Source organism: Pelophylax lessonae (genome assembly GCF_965119305.1).
Source record: "Pelophylax lessonae genome assembly, chromosome: 2".
Lineage (NCBI taxonomy): Eukaryota > Metazoa > Chordata > Amphibia > Anura > Ranidae > Pelophylax > Pelophylax lessonae.
Genome location: NC_138769.1, coordinates 173,888,933 through 173,906,972, shown reverse-complemented (window position 1 = coordinate 173,906,972; position 18,040 = coordinate 173,888,933). Strand labels below are relative to the sequence as shown.

General features: G+C 39.7%; 1 protein-coding gene across 1 annotated transcript in view; it reads right to left on the bottom strand.

The window, feature by feature from the left end:
- SH3KBP1 (SH3 domain containing kinase binding protein 1) overlaps positions 1-18,040 on the bottom strand; it is a 568,203-nt gene that overhangs the window by 54,696 nt on the left and 495,467 nt on the right. Inside the window, exons 12-13 of the mRNA XM_082244592.1 lie at positions 17,335-17,497; positions 9,084-9,169 (exon numbers count right to left, since the gene is read on the bottom strand). Of these exons, the coding sequence (XP_082100718.1) occupies positions 9,084-9,169; positions 17,335-17,497 (249 nt within the window). The remainder of the gene's footprint in view (positions 1-9,083; positions 9,170-17,334; positions 17,498-18,040) is intronic.

The following is an 18,040-nucleotide window of genomic DNA, read 5'->3' as shown; positions in this document are numbered from 1 at the left end:
AAACACTAAAGGGTATGAACACTTAAAAAAAAAAAAAAGTGTTGCAACGCTATCAGGAAATAAAGCATTTATTCAATTTTATCAAACACAATTAAAGAGTGCTTTCAAACCCATGCTGTAGAACCCTACTTTGTTTTTATGACATCTTTACAACTATTAGCATGAAACGCAATCTGGCACTTTTCATATAGCACTAAGAAATAAATTCCCAAAGCAATACAAATGAAACATTTCCTACATCAGCATCCAGTACTAAAATGGCATCTGTGCCCGTAGATTTTCCCCAAGGAGCATGACAATGTTCATTTATAAAAAAGTAGAATGTATAAACTGACAACAATACTTATTTCCTATTAAGAAAAAAAAAAAAAGATAAAAGCAGAAAGCTCTATAAAAAATAAGATCAGCCAGGATGACAGCATAATTGAAGAAAAACTCAACAGCCCCAAAGGAAAGAATTTAAAGAGTAACTCCACTAAAAAAAAAAAAAAGTCACATTTCAAGCTGCTATAGCTGCTTAACCAAACAATTTTTTAGGGCTGCAATTATTTCTCTGTGGAATCTCAACCTGCTTCAAAATCTGCCTGTTTTTGTTGCTTAGATTTCTCTCTACCCACTTTTTACTGAATAAAATATGACCCTGTCAGTCTGAAAGCAGGATGCTGTGCCAATCACTTGTGGTGCGCCTCTTTTCTCATTTAGGAAGGCAGCGTGGGAACTACCCCTGTCATCCTCATCTCAAATGTCAGGTTCGGTATGATGAATAACTAAAATTTAATAAAAAGAAGCAGAGAGGCTTACAATTAAGTCCCGTAAGCTATTCATTTAAAATATTACGTGTTTTTTTCTTCATATACACAGAAGTTTGGCCACTTCAAGCCAAATTAAATATTTTGTGGAAAATGTAAAGAAATAAATAGAATTTCTGCACACAACTGTTCTTAACCTGGACAATGTAAACTTAGCATATGGAAAATGAAAGGTTACCAAATTTCGCAAGGCCAAGATACTGGCTGCATGTACCCCAGGTGTATAAAAAAAAAAAAAAAAAAAAAAAGTCTCTAAACATATGAATGAACATGTAAAATGCAAATGTAAAGGTTATAAAATAGAAACAGTTTCTGGGATGTTTTTTTCTGGTGGGGGGGGGGGGGGTTATATATATGGCCGCTGGGGGTGAGAGATATATGACTGATATTCATCAGGGAGGTTGTATAAATGGTTGTATGGTAGATGGGTGTCAAGGGGATGTTCTGTATGTATGGCTGCATGTCTGCTGGTAGGGAAAGCAGGATGAAGGACTTTTGGAGGATGGTGAAATTGTGTATTTACAGTGTATTGCTGCATGGCAAAAGAAGATTATAACAGTAAATATATTAGAATATAAAGTGAAAGCTCTTGGGCTTTAAATAAGTGTTAAACTTACAATAACAGTGAATTCAACAAAATTTGTTTAGATATAGTGAAATCCAAATATCATGCTTCAGCTTTAAATAAATAAATAACTCAATATATCAAAGTGAATCCCATTCCAAAAAATGATCGCTAAGCCACGCATTTAGAAAATAAAAATGAAGAATACATGTACAAATAAATCACATAATCTTCTTAATAACTATAAATAAGTGGATAGATAGTCTTCAAAAGAGATGCACAGAAACTAGTCCAATATGCTCCGTACACACTGCAGTTCATAAAATAAACTTCTAGGTGAGAGTGTGGTCAGCTAATAAAAGTCCAGTGATAAGATTGGGTCACCATAAATCCACCACATTCGTGATACCGCTCCAATCAGCTGCCAAATTATTGCCCTCCATTCTATTGGTCAGGGCTCATGCGCAGTGGGATCACTAGTAAAGCAAGGGGGGATCGTCCTTAGATCGTTCTCCTCCAACGTCTACTCCTCTCTCATGCATAGCCCATCAATATGAACCATAAAAAAGAAAAGAGCTCCACTAGTTCAATATGGTCTTTACATCGATTTATTAACTCATATTACAAACCCATAACAAAATGCACTCACAAGGTGTTGTAAAGCAAAACGCATGATTAAAAATAGGGGGTCTGGGGCATTCCCATATTCCTCACCCCCTCCACGCTGGTATACCAGACCCTAGGGAGCAGCATCCAAGCCTCCGACATATTCTCTGGTGTGCCATGTAGCCACTCCCCAATGCGGTTCGTCACTTTCGACTTCGTCAAAGGGGGATCATCCCACTGCGCATGAGCCCTGACCATGAGAATGGGGGGAAATAATTTGGGGTGAGTTGCCAGCTGTTGGGAGCGGTATTACAATGGTGGTGGATTTATGGTTACCCAATCTTATCACGGGACTTTTATTAGCTGACCACACTCTCACCTAGAAGTTTACGTTATGAACTGCAGTGTGTACGGAGCACATTGGACTAGTTCCTGTGCACATCTTTTGAAGACTGCTATTTATCCACTTATTTATAGTTATTAAGATGATTATGTGATTTATTTGTACATGTACTTTTCATTTTTATTTTCTAAATGCGCGGCTTAGTGATCATTATTTGGAATGGGATTCCCTTTGATATATTAAGATTCTAACAGTGTTTCAGTAGTATAAAATTACTTTACTGTACACAGTGCAAAATATGTTCTCACTGAAAATACACTACAGCTTGGTGGCCTAAGGTTCAAAGCCCACCAGGAGCACTATCTGCATGCAGACTGTATTTTGTCCTCGGGTTTGCATGGGTTTCCTATGGGTGCGCCAGTCTCCACCCCAAGCCCAAAAACATAGTAGTATGCCAACCAGCATATGACCCTGGTACCCTGATCGCTCCCACAAGAGCAGTGGCAAAGCAAGTGCACTATGCACTCAGGAATTGCTTTATATTAATTAACAAAATAAATAATAGTAGGCAGTAATGAATGTAATAAGTTATATATCTTTGCACATCATCACCGCATTTTGTAAGTCCCTGCTCATTCTCTGCATTATGTAACAAGCAAGAAATAGATAGAAGACACTGGGAAAACTGCTTCCTAATTCTGCCACAGGCAGTTATCTAAACATATCATACGGAGCTTTCTGACGGCACGGGTTTCACAACACATACTCCCACATAGCAATCCTCATAAAAACATAACATAACGTTTAGTAAAGCCACATAAAATATGCATATAAAAAAGTATCTCTCATAAAAATAAAACCCCAAACAATAAAAATGCCTCATTAGTAGTAAGGCAAATAGACCTGTGCAGCTAAAACTCAATTTAGTTCATGAATAATACTGGGATATTATATTAAAAATTGAATTTTCCTGATTCCTGCCAGTGCAATGCAATAAAATCTTACCTGGCACACAAGGGAGAAAGATTTGGTCTCTCACTGCTCGTAGCTCCAGAGTAACAGAGTAGCTGTAACTTTACTGAGTGACTAGAACAGATGACATTGGAGAGGTGACAAATGTCAAATCTTTCATGATTTGTTTACACCAGAGAACTTGCCTCACTAGCAAAGTGCTGGTTTCAGCTCGGCACATGCAGATCAGCTCGCCATCATCTTTAATGGCATACAAAAAAATTAAAACCAATAAGATTATGTAAATGCAATCTAATCATACTGAATTTAGAACTGTATTAAAAGCAATTAGGAAGTCAGGCCTCTTTACAGCTTTAAGATCTATGCAGTACACTCCGCCTTTACGTTTACAGAATATGCTTGACGATTCACAATGTCCATAGTACATAATTGACAGTCTCTCTGATTTGGTTTTGCTGAGTATGTGCAACGTGTGTCGCTGTGTGGGGTACGCCGACCACTTATCTCTCAGAACAGTTATTCCATGGTCTCTGAAGTTCATTCTTACCTTTGTGTATCATATTGATAACATTGATTACTACATGCAATTTCAGATTTACCCTAGTGTTTGAAGCACATAATCTACACATATACTGTAAAGAAGCCTATTCATGTCAGAACCACTCATAAGGACCTCTCAGTGACATGGTTCTGCTGTTACAATCACATTGCCAAATATACTCCACCATCCCCATCTCATTCCTTGGCCTTTTCCATAGCTACTACCACAAAGCCTACTCTGCTCCTCTGTCACCATCACATTGACCCATTGCTTCCTTCCTACCACCAAGGCTGTCTGATCTACCTTGATCTACCCAATATTACTACTACGCTGCCCAATTTGCTGCACTATCACAGCTCCAGTTTCCAATCTGCTACACTATCAACGTTAATAATACTCAATCAGCTACACCCTCTACAGTGGCTGCAACCTGACAATCGATTGGCCACTCTGAAGTAAATTTGTTTTTTTTTTTTATTTAAAGTTAAACTGACCTGGCCTAAAACCTGCCTAGAGTAACAACAGTGGGGAATTACAAGCATCAACTACCTGTGTTGATTTTAAAGTCTACTCTCTGCAAAGCCCAAGGCCACAGTGCTTTGACTGTTCTCCAAGTTGACATGAAGTCCTTCCTTCTCCTGGTGCTGTCCCTGTCACTTAACTGTCAAATGTCAGAGCCTGCGCAAAGGGCAGTAGAAATTCTGGCTTTTGATAAATGACTGACAGAGGTAGAGTTAAAATAAAGGAAGGGAGGGGCTTAGTCTCAGTTAGAGGATACATTGTTTAGGCTGTATACAGCCTAAAGTCCAAGGGACTCTATTGCAACATAGAAATCTATTTAAAGACTAACAGGTAGCTGAAGGCACTGCAAGGCACCTGTACTTCGGCACTGTTGTTATCTTGGATGAGCCTTTCTCACCCCTAAGGAACCACTGATATAATTTTCAGTTCTTAAAAAACCCCTGCTAAAACCAGTTCACTGAGGGGATAGTGGGAAAAAAGCCACTTAGATTGATAGTCAGTAGGAAGAATGCCCTTTACATTGGTGGCCAGTGGAAGCAATGCTCCCCTTACAGTAGTGGTCAGAATACCACCCTTTAAGACAGCTGAAAATATAATTGGTGTAATGCAGCTGGCTCTGCCAAATAGTGTTGGCCTTGGAACTATGCAGGCTCAATCAAATGTGATCTTAGGCTGGGTAAGATTCCATTTAAATGGACGGCAGGTAGCCTGCAGTAGACACATGGCATGGGCCCCTGATGCATGGACCTGCTACAATCAACTTCTTTTTCTTTTCTCACGTGGATAAAGTATAGTCCAAATTCAACCTAAAATCTAACCTAACTATCGAAAGTTTTTTTTCCCTTTTGGGATAAAAGTTTTACATAAATTAATAAAAGCTGATCATTGTAACCACTCCATTCAGTGTTAGGCCCCTTTACATGGGGCAAACTCTTCCAGAAGTCCACCCACTCAGTGGTAAATCTGTCTGCTGATCCCCGCTGAGCAGGCGGACGGCTTGTTTGTGTCCGCTAATGCAGAGTGGACACAGACACAGCCCTATCTGTCCTCTATGAGCAGTTGGATGTAAATTAACCGTCTGTCCATTTACACCTAATGACCATACAATCCGATCGATGAATCCCCACCTATCTGTATTTAGCAGATCAGATCGGATGGGATAGAGGGCAATGGATTTTCCACCCGTGTGAAAGCCTTAAGTGGTTTGTCTCAACCCTCGAACTGACATTTTTGCTGGGCAGCTTGGTCTGTTAAAAGAAGTTGAAAGATAACCGACTTACTAGTTGGATCACTAGGTCAGAATAAAGGGGGAAAAAAAGCCTAAAAAAAAAAATAATAAATTGATGAAGCCACCACCTCTAAGCACTGTCTTAACTTAACTCTAACTGGTACCAAGTTAAGAATGTGGAGTTCTAAAGCATTGTGGGTACAGCACTTCTGGTCATTTAAATTGAGTTTCGCAGGACCAAATATTTGAACTGACAAGAGCAAGGAAGGGGAGTTATCAAATGTTCAGAAACATGTATTACCTTACGGCAACCTTTGACAAACTTAGTGGAATGACACAGCTATAAGTCTTTATGAAATCACTTATGAGCGAATATGCCTGCATGTCCTTAATCTGTCAGCAAATCTAAACTGCACTCTGCCATCTGCCTCCTACTCATCTGCTGTATCCACCTGACAAGCTGTGAAGCATTGTAACCTAATTTCTGCAGCATTGCATGCTGTTGGTTATTTTAGAATTTTGCAGCATGTCTCTTTTGCTCATTACATGATTTTGGTCAAGGGGTTAGTTGGTCAGAATACCAACTATTACAATGATCCAACAACCTTTTTACTACCAAAACCTTTTTACAGTAGATTTTTATACAGTAAAAAATTATCCTTAGAGATATATAATCATAGTACCACAAAATTATAGAACAGCATATCTGAAACTACGTATTTATGGACAATGGAACAAATGTATCTACAAAACCAAATGCCACAATATTAGGGGCAAAGTGTAGCCAATTTATAAAAATACATGATATTTATTTAATTAATGTGTGTGTTTCCGCAACGCATTGTATCCACATTTTGAAAAAAAAATAAATAAAAATAATTGCACCCACATTGAAAAGATAAGAAAAGAAAAAAATGTGCACTTATTAGTATTTGGATTGGAGGCTGCAGAGCATTACAACCTCAATCAGTACATTACAGGTACAATGCACAGGTTCCTGCAGACACTTCCACTAGCATCAGGTCCATATAGGGGTACTGGTATGGGGATGGAGGTAGTAATCTATGAACTACAAGTGCCATTGTGGCAGACGGATCTTGTAGTCTGTTATAGGATTTGTGAATAAATGATGTGGATGTGTAGGCACAGCCACACACAGCCATGCCAAATTCAAAAGATTACAGAATGCTGCAGGGAGAAGCATGCCTTGATTCAGGAATGTCAGGGCAGTTTGAGGAAGGGAGGTTAGGGAATGTAATGTACAACCTAAATGAGGAACCAGGGCACCCAAAGCGAACACACTAGGAAAGGAGTGATGCCTGGAGCTCATTCAGACAGCAAGGATTTCACTCTACCTGTCCTAGTAACCACTGTCACCTGGACTAAAAGAGAGTGTAAATCCAAAATGTAGAAATTTCACTGAGACAAGAATAGGAGAGAAGTCTCCCAATGGAGTCTAGGTGGGGATTTCTCTTAAAGACATTTCCTACACTTTGTTTTTTTTTCAAAAGGAAGTGAAGGGAAATCTAGCTAGGATTTTAACTGTTCCTCACTTTACCAAAACTGGAAAACAAAGTTTTGTCCTTCGACATTTTTTAATTCTGCTGAAGTCAGACCTATAGCAGATTTTGGAGCTTAACATGCGACGCCACACCGCCATATTGGAAGCCCAGGTGCTGGCAGTTTTCCTTTTTACGTGTGATTTTAAATATATATGTTTTATCTGCACAATTACTCTACACAATAAATACTACACCAAGGGTCTTCAAACTATGACCCTCCAGTTGTTCAGGAACTACAATTCCCATCATGCCTAGTAATGTCTGTGAATGGGAGAGTTTTACAATGCCTCATGGGCAACAGCTGGAGGACCATAGTTTGAGGATCCCTGTACTACACTATATGGCACCTTCTCATTTATTGTCTATGGCTTCTGATGGGTTTTAACTCGAGAGTTGCCCCCTGGAGGATTTTTAAAAGAGATTAAAAGTCGTTCTCTACTGACACCTTCATTCCTATCCAAAAAAGCTCTGTTACCGCACAGTGATCTGACAGCATATGTGGCGTGAGTGCGCATTGCATGTGGGTGGAGGCTGGTGACTGGTGGTCATGGTTTTTTTTCACTTGAAGTGGCACACACGGGTTTTTAGCTATACTACACTATATGGCCTTCTTTATTTCTCAACATACCCCGAGTTCCAGATATGCAATCTCTTTGAGGCTGCATTCATACTATTGCGATGCGGGAACCAGCACAATTCCACATTGCCCAATGCGAACTGATGTGGGTGTCAATACAAAGTTAATGACACCCCCAGATGGTTCGCAGATCGCAATGCGAGCTACCAAATGGTGCAGGAATTAGATGCGATCTGATTCCAGTGTGGACCATAAAAAGGGTCCAGCACCATTGTTGTCCGAATGCGATGCAAATTCAGCCATAGAGTTTGTATGGCTGAATTCGCATTGCACAGACATTGCATATGATCTGCGCAGCAATGCAAAGCGAATCACATGTGATGTCTAACATCGCAATAGTATGAACCCAGCCTTAGCGTTGGCTGTTTCTAGAGGAGATTGCAGTTATTTCCAAGAGTTGTGGTTTTCATGTGTTGTTGCTGCACTTAATTGGGCAGCCTGGATTTCATGAGAGTGGGCTATCCAACCGACTGATAAGCTTAAAGATCTGGATTCTTATGCAGTTGTGAACTATATGCACAAACACTCACAATTTATTGATTTATAGCGCTGCAGTTTTATTTCTATTGCAGATCTTGACTGGTTACTTTGGTTTACTGCACTTAAGAATAAGAACTTCTGAATAAAATTTATTGAAAATGACAAATTTATAACTGTGCCATAACTAATATATGTGCTGTGTTAATGCTACTGACAGATATGCATCTTTTATCAGTTTTTTTATTTTGCTACAATATAAGAATGAGAACTCTTCATCGTATAAATCTGATGTCCAGTCATATACAGTATTTTCTTCTAAGTAAACATGAGTTAAACCGATAATAACTACAAGCTTCTTGGCAGTTTGTAAGTACAGTATTCATACCATGGGCTGCAATTAAAATTGCCATGTTTAAATTATTTATGTTACTTTCAATATTTCCCACCTCTTTCCTGTAATAAACAGATATCCCAAAAGGGCTTTAGTTTTACAAATGAAGTTAGGAACATTCTAAAAGTTTGTTACGGATTCAAAATAAAATAATAAACCCACATGATTGCTTTTTTGGCCATGGAGGAAATGCCATAGGAGCAGAGCTCTTTCCACTTTGCCTCATTATAGGAATGTACTGTCTGAAATGTGTTAGAATAGATTCCTGCAGATCCATGTTTACTACAGCAGTGTTCAGTATAAAACAAGTACTGAAGAGGTTTATTATACGTATGTGTGTAGGCTGGTATTTAGGATGTGTATGAAACTGTCAGTGCAGGGACTCGGATGATATTTATAACCTGGCAGAAAAACATTCAGGACTTACCAATGTCATTGCTCTTATCTGATGAGTCTCTGTCTGGAGTGCTGGATACAGTACTGATTCCTACCTCTGCCTTTGGGCTTTCACTCCTGTGTGGCAGAAAAGAAAACGATCATTCAAAATAAATGTATTTTCTCTTAATGTCCAGAGACACAGAAGATGCACATTTGCAAATATGACTCGATGGGCACAACCTTCCCAGTTTTATCCTTTGGTTTATTGTATTATTAGTGGGGATGCTTAAGCCTAGTACACACGCAACAATTATCGGCCGACCGATCGTCCGTCTTTTGTCCAGAGTGGTGTTTTGTTGGTTGGAATGTGCCTAGACTGCACACAAATTTTCTCGCCCGACAAAATTCTACTTCAGAAGTGATGTCATGTGTAGGTTTACTTTCTTTGTGTTCTTTCTTCTCTGAGCATGCCCAGAATTGCTCATTAGATTTTTCCCTGTCGAAATCTGTACTGACTGCATGAAAATCGGCCGTGTTTTGACGGCAGACAAAAATTTTATAGCCTGCACACCAGATTTTTTTCAGCCGAAAAGTCGGAGTCGGTTGTCGGAAGCATCATACTAACAAGCCGAAAATCGGCAGATCGGTCGTCGGACGAAAATTCCCTGCCGATTTTTGACGCGTGTGTACGAGGCTTTAGGCTCCATTCACACCTGAGCGTATTGTTTTCAGGTGGTTTTTTTTTTTGGTATTTTCAGGTGTTTTTTGCAGGTGTTTGGAGGCAGGCATTGGCATCTAACAAAAACACTTGTAATCTGCCAAAAAAGAAGCTCATGTACTTTTTTGAGCTTCAGGTGTTTTGCTACAGGTGACAAAACTCTCAAATGTGAACAGGGGTCATTGAAATGAATGGGATTTTGCTTGTCGGGCGTTTTGAGACTTCAGAGATGAGCGTTTTATGAGCAGGAAAAACGCTCAGGTGTGAACAGGGCCTGAGTCTTTCAAATTTACTTTAGATAAACACATGAAAATAAATCAGACTTATGTAAATAATCTTTCTTGCTGACATTTTAAAAATCTTTTGTCTAATGAGCCATACACACTATACAACTGTCTTTAGATTTTTACCTTTAGATTTACCAAAACCATATAATATGAGGTCAAATCTAAACACTTTCAATTTGTATGCAATCAGGCAGGCCCTTTCACTACATAGTTGAAGGTAAATCTAAAAGGAATCTAACAACAAAAGTTGTAAAGTGTGTATACAGCTTTACCGATCTTTCTCAAATAGCACCTCTATGGTCCGCTGAACCTTTAAAAACAATACATCCCAATATATACAAGGCTACATTCACAACAGCGATTTAGGCCAGTGAGAATTGTAATGGCAGGGATCTTCTGAATCATGCTGCAGCTGTGAATGGTTAGGTGCGGCCGCTGGCCCCGTTCATTATAATGATAGGTCACTGGGGGCCATTCGTAGCTCTCTGCACAGCCAGCGATTACCTGCGCATCTTGTGATCACCACAGGTAATTGCTAGCAGTGCGTACAGCTGCGAATACCTGAAGCCAATGGCGAACTGTCAGCAGCCTACTTATGCTAGTATGTAGAAGAAAAAGCAACACTCCAGGTGGGTGAATGAGCAAACAGCCCCTCCATGCATCAAGTGGACCCGGTCCAAACACTAATAAACATGAACAAAGAAGGCTGGCCATACTTCAATGATGTAGCAGATAAATCTTTTATATATTGCAATCTTCAGCAGATACCCTATTTCCCTGAAAATAAGACCTACCCTGAAAAATAAGACCCATCTCTGTTTTCTAGGATGGCTGCAATATAAGCCCTACCCCGAAAATAAGCCCTAGTAAAAATCCTTGTAAAATAATGTAATCCACGCTGTCAAAGGATTATATAATGCCCAGTGTGTGTCTTTATGTAGCGTTATTGTAGAAAATACCTTATGTGCGGTGCCGCTGGGCACTCGTGACCCACCAGAGCTCTATTCCTCCTCCTGGCTGACGTCAGCGGGGATCTCGGCATCTCCCTCAGCAGTGCTTGGAGCGGAAAAGAAGAGCTCCGCGGGTCATGCGAGTGCCCAGCAACACTGTAAATAAAGTATTTTCTACAATGTTTCATAAAGACACGCACTGATCATTTTATAATCCATTTACAGAGCGGATTAAATGATTTTACAAGGACTTTAACTAGAGTTTATTTTGGGGATTACAGAGATGCTGATTCCTGAGCTGACAGGGAGGGAGAGGGGGGAGAAGACAGGAGACAAATAAGACATCCCCTTAAAATAAGCCCTAATGCATTTTTTGCAGCCAAAATTATTATAAGACCTGGGCTTAATTTCGGGTAAACATGGTAGATAAAACAGATATCAAAACTTCCATCACAGACAGAGAACAGTAAACGCGTTTCACACAGAAATGTGCTTAATCATTACTATGCATCATTAGTATTCACCAAATATTAGCACATTATGACAGTGATGAACCGCCGTTCCCATTAGGAAGCGGGGAAGCCGATCCACGGGGCCAGCAGCCGCGATTGCCACCGGGCACCAGCGATCACTCCCCGCTGATAGAGAAGGACGGTCAGCTGTTGTAAACACATCTGACCGTTATCTCTGGAATGATCACAGAGTGCCTATGAGCCTCCTATTTGGGATCACAGGTCTCTGTGTTGATTCCACAAGTCCCTCCCCCATACAGTTATAAAACACTCCCCTAGGCTCACACTTAACCCTTTGATAACCCCTTCCCTGCCAGTGTCATTATTACAGTAACAGTGCATATTTTTAGCACTGATTAGGCCTCTTGCGCACTGCAGCTTGAAAAAGCTCAGTACAGCTTTTTTTTTTTTACTGAGCTAAAATACAGCCCATTAATTGTAATGTGCCTATGCGCACAGGCGCGTAAACAAGTGCCGTGCATTCTTCAGTAAAAACAAAATAGAAAAATTTGCATTTTTGGTCAGTAATTTACGCCACATGCACGCAAATATGCGCGATTGAGCACAAATGGCCATTTACAAAATATGCAGAACAAGAACGTGAAAAAACGTTTCTGCACATTTGCGCAAAAATGCACACAAATACATAAAAAATAAAAAAAAAACAGATGAAAAAGCAGATGCTCAAACAGGAGTATCGTGTGCAAGAGGTAGTAATGTCACTGGTCCCACAAAAAGTGTCAAAAATGTCAGTTAGGGGTCTGATCTGTCCGCCGCAATGTCACAGTCCCGCTAAAAATCGCAGATCGCTGCCATTACTAACAAAAAAAATTACAAATCGCCATTACTAGTAAAAATAAATACCGGTAAATAAAAATGACATAACTCTTTCCCCTAGTTTGTAGACGTAATAACTTTTGCACAAACCAATCAAAATATGCTTATTGGGATTTTATTTACCAATAATATGTGATAAAATACAAATTGGCCTAAAAGGATGAAAAAAATTGATTTTTAAATAGTTTTTTGTTAGGAATGTAATATAGCAGAAAGTGAAATATATTGTTTTTTTTTTTTTTTTTTACAATTGTCGCTCTTTTTTGTTTATAGCGCATATAAAATAATAAAAACGCACAGGTGATCAAATACCACCAAAAGAAAGCGCTATTTGTGGGGAAAAAAAAGACATCAATTTTATTAGGGTACAAAGTCGCACAACCGCACAATTGTCAGTTAAAGTAACGCAGTGCTGAATTGCAAAATATGACCTGGTCATTAAGGGGGCATATCTTTCCGGTCCAGAAGTGGTTGTTGTTTTAACGTAGCAATCTTTTTACCAACTTAAGGCTGCATTCACATGTCAGCTTATAATCGCGGGCAGAACCGCCGCGGTTCCGCCCGCGATTCGGAGATTTATTGCAAATCGCGGGACGCCTAGCGTTGCCCGTTGATTTGCAATAGCCCCCCAAACGCCGAGCGATGTTGCCGCGATTTACGCCCGCCGAATCGCGGCAACATCGCGCAAACAAAATCGCGGGACGCAATACGCTCCAAAGAAGCTCTTGTACTTTTTTGGAGCGTATTGCGTCCCGCGATTTTGTTTGCGCGATGTTGCCGCGATTCGGCGGGCGTAAATCGCGGCAACATCGCTCGGCGTTTGGGGGGCTATTGCAAATCAACGGGCAACGCTAGGCGTCCCGCGATTTGCAATAAATCTCCGAATCGCGGGCGGAACCGCGGCGGTTCTGCCCGCGATTATAAGCTGACATGTGAATGCAGCCTAAGATAGGAACAACCGCACACAATGCAATTTTTTTTTTTTTTTTATAATACAGTATACAGATGAATGTTTACTGCACCAAGAAGCATCACTTCAATATTATTTGGCACCATCACTTGTGCATTTAGCATAGATTGTTACTATTATAAGAACAATTACATGAACAATTGTTTGTATGAAAGTCTGATGAGCACAGGCTTTAATGGTTAGTTTCTGATTAGAGAAACTAGGAGCACTTGCAAATTCATTTCTGTGAATTACTGACATTCTACAACACAGCTTTTTCACTGTCCAAGCTCAGCAAGCACAAAAGATAAATATAACTCCACTGCTAGTACATCATACTCAGATTACAGAACTACCAAAGGAGTCACCTTTACGACATTCAAGTTTGCAGTTATTACAGAAACTGGGAGAAGCCTGTAGAGTGCCCAGCACAGTGGCTAAGTGGTTAGCAATTCCGCCTGGTGGCACTGGGGATGTCAGTTTAAATCCCAACCATGGCACTACCTGCCTGGAGTTTGCTTGTTCTCCCTGTGCCTGCATGGGTTTCCTCCCACACTCCAAACACATGCTGGTAGGTTAATCGGCTCTCGTCTAAATTAGCCCTATTATCTGTATGTATGAATGGGAATTAGGGACCATAGGTTGTAAGCTCCTTGAGGACAGGGACTGATATGAATGTACAATATATACATGGGTAAAGCGCTCTGTAAATTGCCAGTGCTATATAAATAAAAAAAACGTAAAGCTTAATTTTTTATGAGTTCTAGAAAAGTATCAAATAAATAAACAGGGTTTAAAAGTTCATTCACATATTACTGCCTTTTTAACCACTTGCCCCCCCCCCCGGAAGATTTACCCCCCCCCCCTTCATGACCAGGCCATTTTTTGTGATACAGCACTGTGCCATAACTGACAATTGCGTGCGACGCTGTACTCAAAACAAAATGAATGCCCTTTTTTCCCCACAAATAGAGCTTTCTTTTGGTGGTATTTGATCACCACTGTGGTTTTTATTTTTTGTGTTAAAAAAAAAAAAGGGCAACAGTTTTGAAAAAAAAAAACAATTTATTTTTTACTTTCTGCTATAAAACCCAATAAAAAATAAAAATAAAAAAAAATCAAATTTCCTCATCAATTTAGGCCAATATGTATTCTGCTACATATTTTTGTTAAAAAAAAAAAAAAAAAACCAAAAAAGCGTATATTGATTGGTTTGCACAAATTTATAGCACCTACAAACTATAAGATATTTCTTTTTCTTATTTATTTATTTTTTTTACTAGTAATGGCAGCAATCAGCGACTTATAGCAGGGCTGTGATATTTCAGCGGACAGTCAGGGCACTAACTGAGACTTTTGGGGAACCAGTGATACTAATACAGTGATCAGTGCTAAAAATATGCACTGTCACTGTACTGACACTGGCTGGGAAGGGGTTAAACATCAGGGGCGATCAAAGGGTTTACTCACTGTTTGCCTAGCCAGTGTTTTATAACAGTGTGGGAGGTGCTTTTACTAAGGGAAGGCATTGATCCTGTGTTCCTGCTTTGCAGGAACACAGGATCAATGCCTTCCCTACTGACAGAACGGCGATCTGCCTTGTTTACATAAGCAGATCTCCGTTCTGGCTCTCTGCCTAATGATCGGTGGGTGACAGTGGGCGTCGAGTCCACGGTACCCGCAGATCAGCTCTCGCTGTGTCTAATCACATCGGGAGCAGGTCGCCAGTGGTGCGCATGTGCTCCCCAGACCCGGAGGTGTCGGATCACTTACTAAGTACGTGACCTGGTGCTGCAGTATATGTGCGGTGGGAGGTCTTCAAGTGGTTAAGACACTGGTGCCACTGTCCCCGCAGGGGGGATTCCTTCATCTACCTTTTTTGCATGTCTGGAGGAGTTTTATCGTTCATCCTGCCGGCTATATGGCCAGCTTGGCAAAAAACCTTTAGATGTACTTGAAAGTATTATTAAACCCCAAACCAAAAATGTCATATATTGCAGAAACAATTGTTAGATGTAGTGGCTTTTTTCGTTTTCTTTTTTTGTTTTTTCTTTTTTAAGGCTTTTCCCCTCTATTTTTACCTGATGATCTGGCCATTAACACACTTCCTGTATTAGTGCGCTCCTACTCTGGATGAAGGAGCACAGGGGCACAGCAGACAGCAAAATTTTCAGTCTAGGGAGAAGGGAGTGTTATGCCAGCTATACATGGATTGAAATTGGGCTAGTTCAGCAGGAACTGGCCGAATTTCGATCCATGCATGAGCAGGGGGGGTTTTGCCCACTCAATTTCCCCGCTATTAGAATACAAAGGCTCAGTAGAGAGGATTCCCCCCTCCATACAATCGATGTGGATAGAGGAATCAAGTCAGTTTTTTTTTCTTCAACCCACTGGTTGAACAAAAAAAAAAAAAAAACTGACTAATCTATGGGCTGCCTTAGATGTACTAGCAGATTTAGATACACTAACAAAAGGAAATTACATAAGCAGTTAAAGAAACCATTTTTTTTCTTTTCAGATAAAGATTTTGCACAAAATAATAAAAACCTGTTCAATGTAAGTACCCTTGTCAGTGGTAACTGATAAATTTGCAGAGCCTGTTCTGTTAAAAAATATTAGACTTACTGGCCAGATCACCAGGTGAAAATACAAAGACAGAAAGCCTAAAAAAGAAAGCTTATGCAGCCACACCATCTAAGAATTGGTAAGCTGCAATATCATACATTTTTGTTTTTAAATTTAATACCACTTTATGATGTAAAGAACATCTTTTTTCAAATATTCTATTTTACCTGAGCACTCCTTCCTCCCCCTTCCATTGGTTGAATCTGATTAAAAGCTGGACTGCAGGCAAATCATTAAAATACATATATGTGAACTGTATTGCCTGTGAAAGGATTTGTAATTCTGTCCAGACAGTCATGTGTATTACATTCCTCGGCCACCCAGCACAGTCAGATGAGAAACCCCAATTTCATCCGACTCAAACATGCTAACTGGATACCAAATCTGCATTATAATCCCAGAGAGCAAGGAGGTGACCCAGGAAGTCCCAGAGTACTCTTCCTGTCTATGGAGTGTGTCAGAGGTATATGAAAACCAGCATAGGAGTAAAGGCATTTAAAAAATTATCTTCTTTATACATTTCTATAATAGGTGTATGAGTAATTACACTATTTGCCATTTAAACTGGATATACAATTTTCATGATCCTGTAGAACTGGAAATCTGATATTACCAGTTTCCCCATACACCTCTAAAATTTTTAATCTCTGCTCCACATTGCATCTGGAATGGCAGTGTGCACAGGGTAATGTGGAGCAAAGATTAAAAATTCTTGACTCTTCAAAAAGTCAGCAATTAGGTCACCTCCCCCCTTCTACCGCTTCCAACAGTGCTTTGCCAGCATCAGTGATTAGCACCTTCATTGAATTACGTAATTCAATTGATGATTATTAAAGTAAAACTATAGGCAAATCCTTTTTTTTTTTTTAATTTTGGAAATAATTTTTTTTCACCACCTGTATCCCATTGCAGAGGTTTCCCTTCAATTCTTGTCCCATAGCCAAAGGAAAGTGAGATTAAATCCCTGCAAATTAGAATTCCTTGGGGACTCTCTGGTAAGCAGATCTAGTGCCCCAATTTAAAGATTTCCCCTCTATTACTTTTCTGGGGACAACCCAAAGTTTGGGATTTTCATTAACTTTCACCGATAATGGTAAACAAGACAAATTTAGAGGGCGACTTTCCTTAATGACACAGATAGCAATAAAAACCAACAGGTCTAATCCATCTCCACTCCATTCAAAGCTAAAAAAAGGATTTGCCTTTAGTTATACTTAAAGGTTGTGTCTGTTTCCAAACCAGGAATCCAGAGCCTGGGAATAGAAAAGTAGAATTCCAAGATGCTGTAGGTATTGTGCTTGCAGACATATGGTGGTACTGGTTTTCTGACTCTGCACTGGTCTATGGTTCAGACAGGTTTTCTTTATGGTTCTGAGCCACATATATATCAAACAGATAAATTAGGGGTCCTTATATCTTTACCTTGTGTGTGATACGGGTCCTGCTGGTCTCTCAGGTCTTCTTGGTGGCAGTGTACCTGATTTCGTTGCAGAGGTGGCTTTTGGAGGACGAGGCTTCTTTGGAGGTATAGCAGGCACTGAGTGCTTCAGGGAGGCATCTACTTTGTGATCTCTCTCTGGCCTCTCTGCAAAAGAAAATCATCTCTTTTTATTTACCATTATAAGAACAGTTAGTACCACAAGATTTGTGCAAACTGATTCATTCAGCTATGTGGGTACCAAAAAGTATTGTCTATAGCTTGTTACTAAATAAAACGATTCATGAATATTCAGTGAAGCTGCTGTTTTGGTCTAGGATAAAAAAGGACATTTCAAGTATCAAGTGTTTTAGGACACAGTCCAATAAGTAAGAATGCTGATCCAGTGACATATGTGTTGTCATCCACCAACGTTCTACCTGATAAAAGGGATCTGTATCCAGAACTATCTCCTGAAATGATGAGACTACATAGGAGCCCTTATCTCAGGACCTGATACATAAGACTCTCCACTTCAAAATGTTTCCACATCTGCATTATCAGAAATATTACGATCTGTAAAAACCCGAATCAAATAAATAAATAAATATGATTATCAAAGAGCATTTTTTGAAGCAGCACTCTAGCCAAACATTTGATTTAAGCCTGAGCAGAGCGTATTTCTGCTGATTTTTATACTTTTTTAAAGAG